General features: G+C 52.8%; 1 protein-coding gene and 1 pseudogene across 1 annotated transcript; one reads left to right on the top strand and one right to left on the bottom strand.

Moving 5' to 3' along the window:
• Positions 1 to 4,872: 4,872 nt before the first annotated feature.
• On the top strand, positions 4,873 to 5,051 carry LOC132244566 (U2 spliceosomal RNA; annotated as a pseudogene).
• A 291-nt stretch (positions 5,052 to 5,342) lies between these two features.
• On the bottom strand, positions 5,343 to 14,404 carry LOC102559380 (fibrinogen-like protein 1). Its single transcript, XM_019499554.2, has 5 exons — positions 13,725 to 14,404; positions 10,156 to 10,236; positions 9,378 to 9,422; positions 8,177 to 8,298; positions 5,343 to 7,407 (listed from the first exon to the last, which is right to left on the bottom strand). The coding sequence occupies exons 1-5, from the start codon at positions 14,251 to 14,253 to the stop codon at positions 6,814 to 6,816; spliced, it is 1,371 nt and encodes a 456-aa protein (XP_019355099.2). The 5' UTR covers positions 14,254 to 14,404; the 3' UTR covers positions 5,343 to 6,813.
• Between the last annotated feature and the right edge of the window lie 2,052 nt (positions 14,405 to 16,456).

Raw genomic sequence — 16,456 nt, 5'->3', positions numbered from 1 at the left:
AACTGCAAGCAGCAACCAACCCACAAATATTATCAATCTCTCCACACACACACTTACCAAAACTGAAAAATCTGTCCTTTCTAAAGGCCTAAATTTCTGTCCAGAAAAATACCCTAATAAAATACTTCAATGCGGAGAACTAGAAGAATTCTTCCGACGCCTGCGCCTCAAAGAATATTTCCACGACCAAACTGAACCCACTCCCAACAACAACTCATCCTCTGACAACATTCAAGAAAAGATCAATGCCAAAAAAACCCCCAAAAAATCAGACTCGACACCTCGCAGTGGACGAAACCCTAACCTTGACTGCTACATTGACTACTTCAGGGAAAGAATGAACAATGAAATGATCAGCAACACCACCAGCACCACAACCTCTCTCTACCAGAGAAAAAGGCCATAGAATCTCTAAGATCTAACCACCAAATAGTAATAAAACCAGCAGATAAAGGAGGAGCCATAGTCATCCTAAACGGTGAGGATTACATAAAGGAAGCCAACAGACAGCTCTGACACCACCTACTACAAAGAACTACAAGAAGATCCTACTCCCCTTTTCACCAAAAAACTCAACAATACCATCAAATCATTTCCATCAAGACTACAAGAAAAACTACAGACCTTGATCCCCCCGCTACCTAACCCGGGGACTTTTTACATGCTCCCTTAAATCCACAAACAAGGGAACCCTGGCAGACCTATCATATCCAACCATGGGACCCTAACTGAGGAAATATCAGGTTTTGTTGAATCCATCCTAAAAACGCTTGTCACCCACAGAGCAAGTTTTGTCCAAGACACCACAGACTTGCTACGGAAACTTAAAAACATAGACCACCTTCCCAGCAACACACTCCTAGCCACAATGGACGTTACCAGCCTATGCACCAACATCCCACAACAGGATGGCATCCATGCCTGCCTTACATATTTACAGGAACAAGATTACAACCCAGAATACAGACCCAAAGATATCACTGAGCTTATACACTTCATCCTCACACACAACAATTTCACTTTTAATAATCAACACTTCCTCCAGATGATGGGAACAGCTATGGGCACTAAAATGGCCCCCCAGTATGCCAACCTTTTTATGAGCCACCTGGAAGAAGACTTCCTCAAGAACTGCACCATCAAACCCTTGCTGTACTTACGATATATCCATGACATCATCATTTGGAGTGAGAACCTGGAATCTCTAATTGAGTTCCACCAGAAATTCAACAGTCACCATCCCTCCATCCGACTTTCTTTAGAATACTCCAACACCAACGTCCCCTTTTTAGACACAAGGATCAGTATCCAGAAGGGTAAAATACAGACCACAGTATACAAGAAACCCACAGACCAACATACGTATCTGCACAGAACCAGCAATCACCCGAAACACACCAAAAAAGCTGTATGTACAGCCAAGCCCTCAGATACTACCGCATCTGTACTGAAGAGAACACCCGGGATTGCCACCTCACCAATCTTAAAAAGGCTTTCACCCAGCAAGGACACTCCTCCAGAGAGGTAGATCGCACGTTTGAAAGAGCCACCTGGATACCACGTGAAGAACTGCTGCAGTACAGAAGAAAAACCCACAAATCGCACACCGCTGGTTATGACCTATCACCCATCCCTTGAACCTGTACGGAAAATCCTCAAAAAATTGGAACCCATATTAGAAAAAGACCCTATTCTTAAAAAGATCTTCCCAGAGCCACCCATCCTAGCCTTCAGACAAGCACCGAACCTCGCCAACCTCATCACCAGAAGCAAACTTCCTCAAGCCCAGAACACACCAAAAGGATCCAGACCGTGCCATGACAAGAAATGCAAAACCTGCCAACACATCTCCACCACCCCCACTATTACTACACCCCACAACAGAGCCATCGGCATCCCTGGATCTTACAGCTGCACCTCCAGAAATGTGATATACCTCATCCAATGCACCAAATGCCCTGATGGAAAATATGTAGGAGAGACCAGACAACAACTGCACACCAGAATGAACGCACACCGGAAATCCATCGAAGACAGAAACACCCAGTTACTGGTGGGGGCACATTTCTCACAGGGGGGCCACTCTCTCTCCAATCTCTCAGTCCTGATCCTCAAGGGAAACTTACACAACACTTCCCAGAGACGAGCCTATGAGCTCCATTTCATCAACCTCCTGGATACTAGAGATCATGGACTAAACATAGACATTGGATTTTTGATACATTACAATCTGCCTGGCAACTGACTCCCCAGCCCAGCCCCTGGCTTCTTTACTTTTCATTCCATCCAGGAAGAGCACGCAGCAACTGCTGCAGCGTCCTTAGCCTGACGAAGGGTTTTTGAACCCAAAAGCTTGCTTAATAACTATTCTCCAACCATTTGGGTTGGCCTAATAAAAGATATCAAATTCACCCAAGGAACCTTGTCTGCCCACACCGTAATCTGTAATTGATATATGCTAGCACGCGGCATATTCATATTGTATGTCACGGGCATGCTGGTGTTCTGGAAACCTCCCAGGATAGATTCAGAGTTGGCAACCCTAGGCATCAATAGCTATTGAGCATGGGAGTGAGAGGTACAGCCTCTGGATCAAAACTTCCTGGACCTTAAATGCCAGCTGCAAGTGAGAGAGGATCAGGGGAAAGAACCCTGGTCACCCCCAGTTCATTCTCCCTTTCAGCATCCACTCGCTGCCCCTGTATGAAACAGGAGACTGGTTAAGACAGGGCTAGGGTCAGACCCAGTAAATGGCAGTTGTGATGTCCATATGCCCTATGCACACACAGGGCTGTTTCCGGACAACACAGGCTACGGAGCTGTGCAATTCTTTGCTGTCGTGTATGTCATGGAAATCTGGAAGGGTGGGAACTCTGCCTGGCTGCCTTCAGAGAGCAAAATGGACCCTATGGGTGCTCCTGTTCCCTCCATGGCTCAGGGTCCCTCCACAACTCATCCTCCCCCAGGGCCCTGCACCTCAGCCCCTTGTCCTCCCACACCTGTCTTTTGTTTGAGGGCTGGATACCTTTGTTTCTGCTGTCATTCTTGCTCACTACCTTTGCTCCTTAAGGAGACAGAGAGCAGCAGCTCTCATGTACCATTGTCAGTCACTGGCTCAAAAGGCTGTCATTCCCCAGGACTTCTACCCGCAGCCGGGCTGGGGTTGGGGAGTGAGTGGCAGAAGGGGAAACCCAAACCCAGACTTTCTAGTGTGAGTTTTTTAAAGGTATCCGGAGATTTAATAGCTGTTTGTCCTGAAATAGGTTTTTAAAGGACTTGCTGACAATGTGGGCAATCAATGGGTAGCTGAAGCGGGGGTTGGTACCTAAGAGACTTAGGCGAACTGTGCAGGTAAGGGTAATGGCGAGTCAGCTGGATTTTTGTTCTCCCCCTGAGTGGAGGCTGCCTTTTAGATAGACTATAAAGAACAAAGGCCCTGCTCAGTATGACCCTACCAATTATGAAACTATGAAACAGGTGCCAGCCTAGCCCAGCCTGCCTCCATACAGTGCTCCAGCTGCTCCACTTGTATGAGATTTTTCTACACTTTTGGTCCTCAGTTGTTGCAGTATGTTGTTAAATAGCAATCACGTCCCCCACTAGAAGTGGCTGCAGGCGCTCTAGGTAGTTCTTAGCCATCTCAGACATATAGTGTGGCTTATGGATTTTTTAGGCCCTTTAAGATCCTGGGACAGAAGGAGTTTGCAAAGGCGAAGGCTTAATATTTACACAGTAAAAGCATTACTCTCCCCTCCTCTCTGCAGCTGAGGCTGTGGAGTGGGGAGAGGGCAGCTGCCTGGCACTGGAGGTGCTCTGCGGACCATCAGTGACAGCTTCACCTGCAGCCCATCCCAGGCTCAGGCACAGAGCAGGAGCCAAGAGGCTGGATAGGGCTGCATCTTTGTGCCCTTTCCTATCCTCTCCTTTTTGTTCTCAGGGCCTCAGTGCTCTTCCTCCTTTCCCTTACTCCTGACTCCGCTGTTGCTTGATCTTTGCTTTGCCACTTCCCCTCCCTGAGGGATCTCCCTGCTAACTCTGCCAGGGGCAGAGAGATTGCCCATTTCTGTGCAGCCACTTGCCCACTTTGAAATGTCAGCACCTCTGCCTCATAGCGGTCCTGAAGGCAGGTGAGCCATGGGGCTGTGATCCCCTCATGCTGATGGCTTCTCTGCCCTGTCAGTGCCTGGAGGGGTTTGATATCCTGCATTGAGCTGGCCTCTCAAAGTGCTAAGAAATGCCCCATACTGGTTACCCTCATTGCAAGGTGTGTGCATTGGGGGTTGGCTGTAGAGCCCTTGCTGACAAGGCCATTCATTCAGCAACCCACCCCACCAGCTGGAGACCAGACCTGGCCCTCCCTTCCCCAACATTGCCCTGACTTAGAAGCTGCCACCACTGCCTAGAAGCAGCAAAAGCAAACCACCCTTGTCCTGGCCCACAGCCCCTTTGGACCCTGAACTCTTCTCCCACAGCTTGAGCCTCAGCCCCAACAGAGGGGAGCAGTGGTCTCTGGGCTGCAGAAAACCTCTTGGCTCTGTGCAGAGTGCACTAGCCAATCACTTGTACTTTGCCTCCAAGCACTGGAGAGCCTGCCCCTAGTTGCCCCCCAGCTCCCTGGCTGTCTGGGGGCAGGCTGTGAATGGGCAGCATCTTGGGGTTGGCTGGAATAGTCCTTCTCCTCCTCACAGGCCAAACCACCTGCTGTTACAGCTCTGGCCTCCAGGCCCGGGCACAGGTCATTAGACCACATCAACCTCATCTTGCAAGAACCAGCTTCCTTCTTACATCTGCTAACACCCATGCTGGGGGAGCAGGCTGGCTTTTCCCTACACTGAGCTCCTGGCCCTGGGTACAACTGTTCAGATGCTGTGACCAACTTTGCACCCTTTTGGCTAAGATTAAGCGTCAGTTTGACCCCTGACATACTCTCCAGCAAAGAGCAACCTGCCTTAAGTGGGTTTTGGGTACTGGGAGGTGGGCATGGGGCTTGCTCCATCCACTCCATGCATTGGCCTGGTATTGCCGTGCTGCCAGGAGCCATGGCAAGCACTATGTCAGACTGAGGGAGACAGCCTAAAAAGTAGCCCATGCTGGGTTCTGTGCCCACAGCCCCAGACCACAGGGTTTATAAGCTGGCAGGGCAGAATTGGGTTCTGGTGTGCAAAGTGAGGGGCATTATGAGGCCTGTCCTGAGAAGAGCCTGATGCCAGTCCATAGGATCTGAATTCTCCCTAGTTCTGGGACGGGGAAAGAGTAAGCAATGCCATTCCCCAGAGACATGCCCCATCTGTACCCCAGGGTGGAGAGGTCGCCCCCACCCCCAGCTTTGCCCTTGACTTGCCTCCTCAGCTGTCTGGGGTCCTGCTCAGCACAGCAGAGCCCTCTGAGTCTGAAAAATCAAAGCCTTGCAGCAGGGACAAGCATCTTCTGTGCGTCTCCCTCCCCAGCTGAAGGGCTGCTGTTTAATCAGTGCCTCTGCTTAGTGCCTGGGGCTGCTAGGAAGCCCTCAGATCCTGCTCATTAATGGAGGTCTTGGCTGCAAGGAAGCAGCTATAAATAGCAGAGGGGATGCAGACAGCCCAGGAGCCTTGCAAAAGCAACCTATCAGCCTGATTACAGGGTAGAGGAGGGGGAGGGAGCTGCCAGCCTGGGGAGAGCTGTCCCACTTCCACAGGATAGAAATCAAAGCAGCTGCTGCAGCAAGAGCCTTGTCTTCCTGGTGTTCCCCAGATCCAGAATCACTTTTGTCCTCCAGTTTCCCCTCCTGGTGTAAAGTCAGCCAGTCACAACACTGTGTTTTCCCCACTCAAAAGCACAGCTACCTCTGGGGTGGAGGACAGGACAGTAAGAGGGAGAAGGAATTTTTGGACAATTAGACAAAGAAACCTTGGCTCGAATAAGTGTCTGGGCTCCTAACATCCCCTCAAAGCAGACAGGAAGCTCCAAGGCACTGCTGCCCTTTCCCCATCCTGCCTGTGCAGGAATCAGGCTGACTCAGTGCACAGGCAAATGCTGCTATTAATAAACTAAGTTTTAATTCACGTACAAAATAGACTATTGACGCACATGGGGCCTCATCCCCAAATGTAGCAGCTCTCTGGGTGTTTTATCCAGGCACCAGGTAGGGATAGCTGGACTCCCCAAATTCAAGACTCACCAAGGCAAGCAACAAGCCAAGCAATACTCAAGGCTCATTGTCCCTTCAGCTAAGGCCCAGCCTGCTCCTCTTTGGAGCCAAGCAGTCCATGGCTACAAAACTCTCCTGCCAAGCCAGCTCCCCAGCACTGCACAGCTCAGACTCCTGTCTCCAACCCAAGACACTTGTGAAAACAGGCCAGCAAAGGGAAGAAGAGGTAAGGAAACGTACCAGGAGCTTGGACCGTGTCAGCCAGGGAAGGAGACAATGCCATGCAGCTAGCAGCAGCCCATTACCAAATGGTCCCCTTAGGGCTACCGCTGTGCATCCCTGCCTAATTTAAAGGGCCAGCTGCTGCCAGAGGGGAATGCTGGGGAAGAGGAGGGGAATGCTGATTGGGACAAGAGGATGGGAAGCCAGCCCTGGGAAGGGTGGTTTATCCTGTATCCTTATCTGTCCCAGGTAGAGAAGCCTTTTCTTCCCTTGCTCTGGGGCTCAGTCCCAGCACTGCATTCTCCAAGCCATGGGTGGAAAGGACTTGAGTGAAGGCATTCACACACTTTCCCATGAGAGCAGTGTCCAGCAAGCCCATGCATGGGTAAGTGCATCCCTGTGGCCAGACTGATGTCTATGCATCAGGGCCCCAGTCCCGGCCATGCTCCCACCATGGGCTCCATCTAGAAGCCACCTGGCCTGGTTTTCATCTCTGCCTTCTTGAATGAATACTTCTGATTAGTCTTCTTGTCAGTCAGGATGTACCACGTGCCCCAATAGATGCCGCTGGTCACCCCACTGTACTGGCCCCGGTGGTACTTGCCATTCAGGTTCGCCGCCAAGCAGGAGTCGAACCACCAGCCGGCCCCGTAGTAGGCACCGCAATTGCCCATGGGGTAGTTGTCATTGTCACTGTCCCAGGTGGTGAAGCACTTGTGGTCATGGTTGTAGTGGTGGCTGTAGCTCAGGGCATTGCCAGCATTGCCCTGATACTCCCGGGCTGTCAGGCGATATTTGTTGGCCTCACTGGCTATCTTGAACTTGAGGTAGATGGCGTGACGCTGGACACCATACCAGTCCTCCAGCTCCACACGCAGGGTGTGCTGGCCCAGGTGCGTCAGGCCATGCAGCTGCTCATTGCCCAGCCAGTGTTCGCCCTGCAGGCTGCCGAAGCCCAGGCAGTACTCCTGCCAGGTGCGATTGAAATCTAGGGAGCCGTCCTGCCGGCGCTGGAACACGGTCCAGCCGCCCCCATCTGTCACCATGTCACAGTATGCCTGCAGGGAGTGGAGAGGCAGGTTCAGCAGTGTCGGGAACCTGACATCCTTCCCTTGGCCTCAGGGACACGGGCTCTGCCCATTTTGGTCTACAGAGGGCTGGAGGCAGCTGTCTTCTGTGAGTAGTGCTCTGTGAGAGCTTTCACTCCCTCCACAGACCGTGATCCACACACCCAGCCAGTGCCCTCCCGTAGGAACCTCGTGCCTAGGGCAGCCTCCATGTTCCCAGCCCAGGGAGCATAGCTTTGCAACAGCAGAGCTGCAAGGTACCACAGCACAGCCCCCGTTGCTGCGACCCAGCTTCACACAGCCAGTCAGAAAATGCCATTGAGACAGAGCTGAAGTGATGTGCTTTAGGGCTGCAGCTGGAGCAAGCAACCCAGTGAAGCAGGGAGGGCTGTGAGCACAGCTGTCCCACTCTGGAGGTGCGTGCTGGACCCTGTGGCCTGGAGCTGTGGGGGCACTTTGCTTGACCTAGGTGTGTTGACAGAAAAAAGTCAAACATCTGCCCAAGCCCAGTGCCCTAGCATGGCTGAGACTTACCAACTCCTGTGACTTACCCACATGAGGGAGGGATACGGCCAGCATCTTACCCATGGCTCCTGTGCCCAAGTGACCAGGTCCAGCCAAGTCAGGGAGGGCACAGTCTTTGGTGCAAGCATGGACCAAGGCTCCCAATCACTCCTCTGGATGCCAGCAAGGCACTGTAACTGCTTTGCCGCTGCCTGCACCCACTGATGCAAGAATGCCATGAGGACCACCCCCATACCTCAAAAGGCTGCCGGAGCGGGATGGGCTGGATGGTGTAGATACCGTTCTCATGGATGCCCTGCTTGTAGATCTCAGCACAGTCCCGAGGGAAGCTCTGGTCTGGTTTCTTGGAGGCTTCCACTAGGACCAGCCAACACAAAGAGCAATCACCCACAAGCCAGCAGGTACTGGCTGCATTAGATTTCCTAAAGGGCCTTTCTGCACTTGAATAGCCACAGCAGGGAGAGGCCTAGAGCATGGTTCAATGGGAGCAGATGTGGGCACTGGGGCTCAGAACTGGCATGGGGCACTGTCCTGCCTGTGCTGCAGGGCTTGGAACAGATGCCCATGCCAGCAGCCCTACAGCAGCACCCTGAGGAAGATTTCCTCCCCTGAGGGCTCTTCAAAGGGGGCTGATCAGGCCCTGAGAGTTTTGCTTGCCCTCTCAGCCCCACCAAGAGGCAGGAGGGCATCTTTTTGCCCATGCTGGGGAAGTGGGATGGTGAGGTGCAGAGCATGGAAATGGAAACAAGGTCAGAGCTGAAGCAGAAACCCAGGAGAGCCTGGTGGCAGCTCTATGCTCTGGTCACTAGGCCTGACTCCTGCCTTATTCACACTGAAGTCATTGCTGCTAGTTTCTGAATTTAAGCTCTCTTGGCCTTCTGTAGGCTAAGATCATGCATAGTCCTTGTTCTTAACCTGTCAGGGAAAATACCATGTATTTGTGTCCATGAAGGCAGTTTTCCTAAAGTGCACCCAGGGAGAACTGCTTTTCTGGCATGGTTCACTACCCACTGAGATGTAGTGGCTTTAAGCCCACTTTATAGAAATAGGAGTCTCCTCCCTAGCTTGCTCCGATGGCCTTATGGCTAAGGGCAAACGAAAGTCAAGAGCATCCAAACCCCAAGCCTCCAGGCTTGGGCCTGCAAGTAGGATGCTCGCCAAAGGTTTTGGGAACATCTGAAGCTCCAGATGGGGGCAGAGGATGTTTGCCAATAGTAGGGCCACTTATGGTTCTGGACTCTTGGATTTGGAATTAGTTTTGGCTAATTTGTCCTGGGATACATCATGTATTTATGTTTTTAAAAAACCTCTCTCAGACCTGACAGGCCTGTGAGGCCCAGAGGCTGGGCAGAGCAGGGCTCAAAAGGCAAGAGGATGGGGCTGCCTCGCCACACAGCACAAGAAGGGTGAAGGAAAGTGGATTACTCTGTATTTACCCAGAGAGGCTGGTGTCTTCTCAGCTTTGTGCTCTTTTCCTAAATCTGCAAAGGAAGCAGCATTTGCATTCATCCACTTCACTGCAAAGCATCACTACTGTCTCTCCCACCCGCTCTCCTCACCCCCCAAGCCCTCGGACTGCAAATGCTGCTCTGACCCTTCCTCACCCCAGCAGATCTGAGGTGTCCTAGGCCTCAGACCTCCCACGGCCTTGCTGATGCCCCTCGATTCAGAGGCACAGTGCACCCCGCTGTTGCAGCCTCTGCCTGCTCCTTCACAGAATCAGACAGTGGGACCGCACTGCTGTTGTACTGTGGAGAAATGGGGTTGGGGGAGGGGTTTCCCAAAGCTCCTTTAACGTACAGACTGAATTTATAGCCTGGGACCACTACACATTTACCCCCACCCTGGCTGGACTGGGTGTGCAGAGGAAGGAGGTTGGCTTCTGTGCCCAGACTAATGTCTCTATGTCATGTTGAGTCTTCCCATTCAGCCACGGGGTGCTGAAACAGTCTCACATGGCCATGTCCCTGCCTGTCTAGTGGGGAGAACATTTTTTATAATGCTAATTAATATGATACACTTTATCACAAGAGGCCATGTACTTCGGAATGGTTTTCCTCATCACACCTCTGGTGTGGAACAAGGCAGCTGATCATTAGCAGTGAATAGCAGTGCTCCACCACAGTCAGGGCAGAGGGCGTCGTAAAATCAATGCAAGGTGCAGAGTTTAGGCCAGCAAGCTCCCAGTGGAGTTTGCTGTATACAATTCCTTACCTTGTGCTCCCACCTGCCCCATCCCCTTCAGCACCAAATGCGCCTCTTCCTTTGTCTCCAGTGTCTTGAGGCGTCTGCTTTCTGAAACAAAGATGCCATCGAGCATGGGAGAAATCCCTCAGCAGTCAGCAGGACAGGACAAAAGGCTGCAACTGAGGGCATGAGTTTGAGGGCAGTGTGGGCCAGGAGGGCCCTGTTGTCACCTTTTGAGACACAGATGGCTTGTGACACCATTTTTCCCCACATCTGCTAGCACAGGGGGCTGCATTTACCTCTGCTGAATCATTCCAGCAGGCAGCTATCACTGTTTCCCGTTAAAAAATTCATAACCATTTGCTTCAGAGTTCAGACGTTAGGTAACTGGACTCTTGCAGGGCAGAATAGAGTCGGTCTCTGACCTATGCCAGCCTGGAGCCTGCCAGCCGTGGCCAAGCATGATGAAGGGGCTGGGATATGGACTCCTGGCCATTTTCTAGGCTGAGACCCTCCAGGGCCAGCTTTAAGAGCATCCATCTCCCTGGCAGGCACTTGAATGGAGCAGTCAGGCTTTCAGACCTGGCTCTGAGGTGTGCAGACAGGATGCAGGGGTAGTTAAGGCCAGATGCTGCATTGTTCTCCAAGGGAACTGGGTGGCTCAGGAGATCCATTCAAAGTCTGGCTACAAGTGTACTGCAAGCTCCTTCCTGCTGAACACAGAGGCCTGGGTTTGAAGCTGCCCCATCCTCCTTATCGTACTTAGCTCTCCTGAAGAGAGGACTTTTGGCTTTAGCCATTAAACACCACACAAATGAGTTCCCCACTCCATTACCAGCCTATTTAGGCCTAGGAGCTAGAACTGAAAAAAATCTCTCAAGTTCCTCCCCTGATCCGTATACCATTCAGCTCCTTTCAACCTGATACAGTCCCTCAGCCTCCCAGTTCAGCATCTTTTGCTATGAGACCTCCTGTCCAAAGAAGATGCCCTCCTGGCTCGGGCAAAGCCAGAGAGTGGGGAACCCTTTTGAGAACATGAGGTGGGATACATGCCTTGTGAGAGTCCTCCTTTCCAAGACCAAAAGCAGGCGACTAGCACTGTGCCCAAGGACTGGCCACGGATAAAGAGCAAAGCAAGGGAAAAAGCAAGGCCTTGTCTTTCATGAAAAGGCACAGCTGGCAGTGGTGATCTGGTGCCTAGGGCTCTCCCGCAGTCTGAAGGGGGCTGCTTCTGCCTCTCTGGGAGGGAGTCGGTCCTGTGAGCAACCCAGGGTCTTTCAGCACTTCACCATATCTCCTTGTGCATCTTAATTGTGCATCACAGCAGCAGGCACTGCATGGGGGCAAAGCCATGTGAGGGATTAATGGCATTTAAACAATGAGCAAGGAAGTGTCTGCGTCAAGCACACAGAGCCCCAGACTCCAAATCAGCATCTGAAGGGAGGAGACACATTCCTGTGAAAGCCACAGGGAGGTGGAGAAATGACTCATGGTGACTCACAGCCAGGGCCACACACTTTTTTGCTTTAAAGTCTCCAGCAAAGGGAGCTTCCAGCATCAACCTGGGGAGACTGTCCCTAGCTCAGCAGGTTTCCTCCTGGTGTCACTGTCCCAGTATTCTCCTTTTTGCATTTCATCCTATCTACTCACAGCCTTGGGGCTCAAGCAAGTCCTCTTCATCCCAAACATTTCACCCTTTCAAAATTCAATAGCTGGTTATGGCCCCCACGCCCTGCCTGTCACTCAGCCATGGCTCTTTTAATTTTTCCTCCCTGGTGAACCATTGCAGCCTCCGAATCCTTCCTGGAGGCCCTTAAACTGCCTCTTTGCTGCATTTTGAGCCTCTGGAGAATGTCCTTCAGACAAGCTCTGGTAGTGTTTGCCCATGTATTTCCTGAGACCTGCCTGCCAAGAGACACAAACTAGCCTCTAATCTAGGGGATTTCTGAACTTGTCAGGATTTGCCCAGAGCTCTCCCTGAAGTACAGGTCTGCTTCCTCAGGGGCAGCTGGATCACTGCCCATGGCATCCTCTCCCCTCACCCTCTCCTCTGCTTCCAGCGCTCTCCTTTCTCCTTAGCTCCAGGCTAATAAAAAGCAAGGATGTCTACTGAGGGAGGCCCTGTCTGGAGGGCCGAGAGGAGGAAGGGCAGAACAGCATGGGGATTGTGCCAGGGCTTCAAGAGAGAGAACTGTTCCCTTCACCGCACAAGAAAACCTGGTAGCTATAAGTGTCAGACAACACAGCCCAGACTTTTCTCTTTGTGATGGCATCCGACTGCCTGGAATTCCTGCCAGGACAGGAATGGATGGGGTGTCTGGATATCAAAGGGGAGAGGGGTGGAAAATGTTAAGAGGAAAAAAAAAGAGGGGAGGGGAAGGGGAAAGAAGGGAAAAATCAAGGAGAAAGCCAGGTAACAGACGAGGAGAGATAAGGAGAGCAGGACAGTGGAGCTGTTTGGCCAATACCACTGGGGTCGGGCAGGGTTTGCAGATGCTGAGTGGGTCCTGACTGCACCTCCTGCACTGAACAAGTACTGGCTGGGGATGGATGTGGGCTGGACAGGTCAGCTCAGGTTTCTCAAAGAGAGTGCATGTCTCTGGGGAGCAGGGCCCTTGCAGTCCAGGAGGTACCGTGTGATGTCTGGATTGAAGGGACTGTCCTTAGAAGCACAGACTGGCAGCACCCGGCCAGATGCCCAGCCAGGCTGTGCAGGCTTCTGGAGTGTGAACGATCACAGTGAGCTATCCCTGACACAGAGCTTTTTCAAGAGGGGCTGTGTCTGGGGGGAAATGCTCCCCACAGTGGTCTTTGCCTGTACCATGAGTGCCCTTGTGTGCAAAGAGACCAATGCCCAGTGGTGCAAGATCTCCACAATGAAGGCAGATGTCGGTGTCTTGTTGCTGATGTGTGACCCTTTGTGACTAGGCTCAGCACAATGTTTGTGCTCTCGGGAAAGAAAACCTGGACAGAGAATGTCCCCAAGGAGAGAAAACCGTAAGGGGAAATGGGAGATGGATAAAGATAGCCCCACTCCAGGCCCACCTCACAGCCTGTCCAGTGCCTGGATGATCCCTGCACAACTCAGTTGCATTAAAAACCCTTGAGGAAGTGTTTGCTACAGCTGCATGACATGAAATCTAAACATCCTGCTAGAGCAATGCACTGGGCCCAGGATGTTACAGGCACACCTGGGTTTGGTGTCAGTCTTCCCGCTCCCTTTGGCCCTAGCCACATCCTCCCTTGCCTTCCTTGGCCCTTGCACATCTCCTTCCTTAAAGCACCTCTTGACAGCTGAATTCTGCCCTGGAGTGCCATGAAGCCCACTCATCACCAGACCAACTGCTTGGGAGGGCTGAAATGGGGGACTGGTTCATAGTTACCCTGTTCAGCTGCAGGGAACATTCCTGGGTGGAAATCCTTTGAGAAGAGAGGAGCCAAACCTAGAATCAATTACCTCGCTCTTGCTTTCATCCCATCCCTGATGGGTTTGGGAAAAGGGGGACTTGGATCTGAGCCAGTCTTGGGTTGGTCTTGGCCAAAAGCCAGCACAATGAGGCTTGGTAGACCCAGAAGTAGAGCTCCAGTGCACTCACCCAGGATGGATGTTTTCAGGACAGAATCATCGCAGGACAGCTTGCAGCCAGACAGGATTCCCATCAGCAGGACCACCAGGGAGTCAAGTCTCTCCTCCACACGGCTCAGGTTGAGCTTGTTCTCTTCCTGCAGCCTCTGCAGCCTGGATGCCACGGCCGCCACGCTGGCTTCCACTGTTTGGAGACGGTCAAGCAGGTTCCTGGCCCGGGAAGGGCTTGGCTTGCTGTGACCCTCTCCGGCTTGTTTCAGGATCTGCCTGAACTCCATCTGCTGCTCCTCTGGGACATCCCTCACCTCTTCCAGGGCTGGCAGCTCCTCAGGAGCAAGGAAGTGGAGCCTGCATCCTCCCAGCCTGTCACAGCCAGGTTCTGGCTGGGAAGGGGGCATTGCCACTAGAGACTCCCAGCACAAAGGGTCTTTCCTTGGGCTGCACTCTGGACTGTCTGAGCTTGGTTTCCCTGGCTTCAGCCACAGCAGAAGGAGGCAGCCAAGGCACAGACACCAGCTAAAGGGGAAAGAGACTTCCATCCTGCTACTGCCTCCAGCCACACACAACCTGCAGGTGAGGGCCAGGACTCACAACAGGGTCCCTCTGTCTCAGCTTCTCTGCAGAGGGGCTGTGAGGGGCTGGGAACTCCTCTTACAGGCTGGCTCAAAGCAAACTGCATGAAGGGGCTGAGAGGAGTTGGAGATTTCCACCAGGGGAATCACAGCAGCAGAGGGGAAGGGGAGGGGTGGGGGAGGTTCAGATAAAGGAGCGCTTGAGCCCCTCCAGCAGATTAGCATCGTATGGGCAATTAAAGCCGAGCCTTACGGACCTGGAATGAGTGTCTCTCTTGTGCAGCCCTTGCAGCTGAAAGGACTCCGCTTGAAGGGGCTGTTATTTGCCTCCACAGTCCCGAACAAGGAAGGAAACCACCCAACTGTGAGAGCAGCTGCAGGGAACAAGGAGCTCTGTTCTCCCCTGCTCCATGAATGCTGATCCCTGGCACATGGCAGTGCCCACCCCATAGGGAGCAGGGCCCACCACAAGAGATGACCCAGGCAATGCTCCTAGCCCTGGGGAACATGACTCCCATTCCCCAGCCAGCTGCCATTTCACGATGGCCACAACTGCTGCTCTCCAGCCCAAACTTTACCTTTATCTCACCAATCATACGCCCCACCCCAATCTCAGCCTCTGGTCTCAGGTGACCTACTGGTCCATGCAGAGCTGCAGAGACTGCAAACTCTCTGGGGCATGGGGCTCTCTCTAGCTTGGTCTCAGCCTGGCAGTGGAGGCAGGCCTGAGGGGCCAACAAATGAGGCAACAACAAAGGAATCATGTTTGGCAGCTGGTGGGAGAAAGACCCAACTGATGCACTTGCTGTATCTGAGGCAGGCATATGGGCTCTGATGTCCTGCCAGGGCGCCTGGCATACCTAGGCAGGGCCATGTCAGCGCCATGGGGGATGTAGACTTATAGCCGGATAGCCAAGCTCCTGCTACCTCCCTGATCCTGTCTCGGCACAGCTCCGGCTCCCATCACTCATGAGCACTGGGGCCCAGACTCCCAGTCATGTGTTTTAGGCCAGACACAAAGTGACTTTGTCACCTTTAGTTTGGACAGGGTCTGAGGCTTTCATAGTTGGTCCTCTGCTACTTTTTCGAAGCTGGGAAAGCCCCTCTGGAGAGTCAGGGCAGGTGGGCAAGATGTAGCCACTCCCAGCATCTCTCCAAGGCCCCTTTCATCTCGCTGTTCCTGATGGAGATCAGTGCAAGCCTGGACCCTTTGCCCCCAGGCAGTCTCCCACTTGAGAGCCCTCGCTCAGGCAAGAGATGGTGTGTACAGTGCCTGGGAGGTTTTGGCCCTTTACACTTCTGTTGTGCCCTCTGGCTAGGCCTGACTGGGGTGGGGGCAGCTGGGGTGTGGCTGGGAGGTGAGAGAGGAGGAGGAAGTGGGGAAGGAGGCAGAGTTCTCTGACCTGGGTTTTTTAAACCATTGGTTATTTCTAAAATGTGGAACACAAGCAGAGTGGCTCTGGTGAGACAGGCAACAAGAGGCTGACCAGGAAGCCCCTTGCAGAGATGGGAAGGTGGGTGGGGAAGTAACCTGCCCAGGAATAAATTATGGTAGGGTAACTCCAGGCCCTGGTCACTCCCAGGCTTCTCTCCCTGCCTCCCAAAGGGCTTGGCCTCAGAGGAGCTCACTGCAAGCAATCATCAAAAACTTACTCAACCATATGACTGTTTCCAACCCCCCTCCACCCCATGGAAGTGAGTGGGACAAGTTTTTGCTTATTCCTAATCCCTTGCGGTGAAAGAGGCTGGCTGTGATACCACTCTTTTGACCAGAACCTTCAAAAGACGAGGCAAGGCCAAGAAATTCTGTCTGTGGAGCCTCACAGCAAAAAAGCAAGGCAGGCTGGCCCAGAGCAAAGTGCGTAGACAACCACTGAGGCAAGTCTCAAAAGCCGTGATCTGCTCGGTCCTCACAGGGCACCCCCCCAGCCGCAGCAGTACTCAAGGCCCAGATCCTCCAAGGTACTGGAGTGCCCAACTCCTTCTCACTTCACGAGGTGAAATCCCTTGGAGCAAAGGCGTCAAACTCCCCCCCCCCCCCCCCCCCCCCCCCCCCCAATACCCTGGGCCGGCGGCTATTTTGCAGGCTGGATCTGGCCTGGGGCATGGGGCAGAGGCAGCTCTGGTGTGCTTTTTTAGGGTGAGACCATGACACATGCATGTACAAACC

This window comes from Alligator mississippiensis, chromosome 12 (genome assembly GCF_030867095.1).
Source record: "Alligator mississippiensis isolate rAllMis1 chromosome 12, rAllMis1, whole genome shotgun sequence".
NCBI classification, from domain to species: domain Eukaryota; kingdom Metazoa; phylum Chordata; order Crocodylia; family Alligatoridae; genus Alligator; species Alligator mississippiensis.
This window is presented reverse-complemented; position numbering and strand designations above follow the sequence as displayed.

What these genes read in the sequence shown, in the direction of transcription:
- LOC102559380 (XM_019499554.2), bottom strand. Translation starts at nt 14,253, where the DNA reads ATGGAAGTCTCTTTCCCCTTTAGCTGGTGTCTGTGCCTTGGCTGCCTC. An exon ending in CCTGAAAACATCCATCCTGG is followed by an intron (nt 10,237 to 13,724) that starts GTGAGTGCACTG and finishes TCTTTGTTTCAG; the next exon opens with AAAGCAGACGCCTCAAGACA. An exon ending in GAAGACACCAGCCTCTCTGG is followed by an intron (nt 8,299 to 9,377) that starts GTAAATACAGAG and finishes GGCTGGTCCTAG; the next exon opens with TGGAAGCCTCCAAGAAACCA.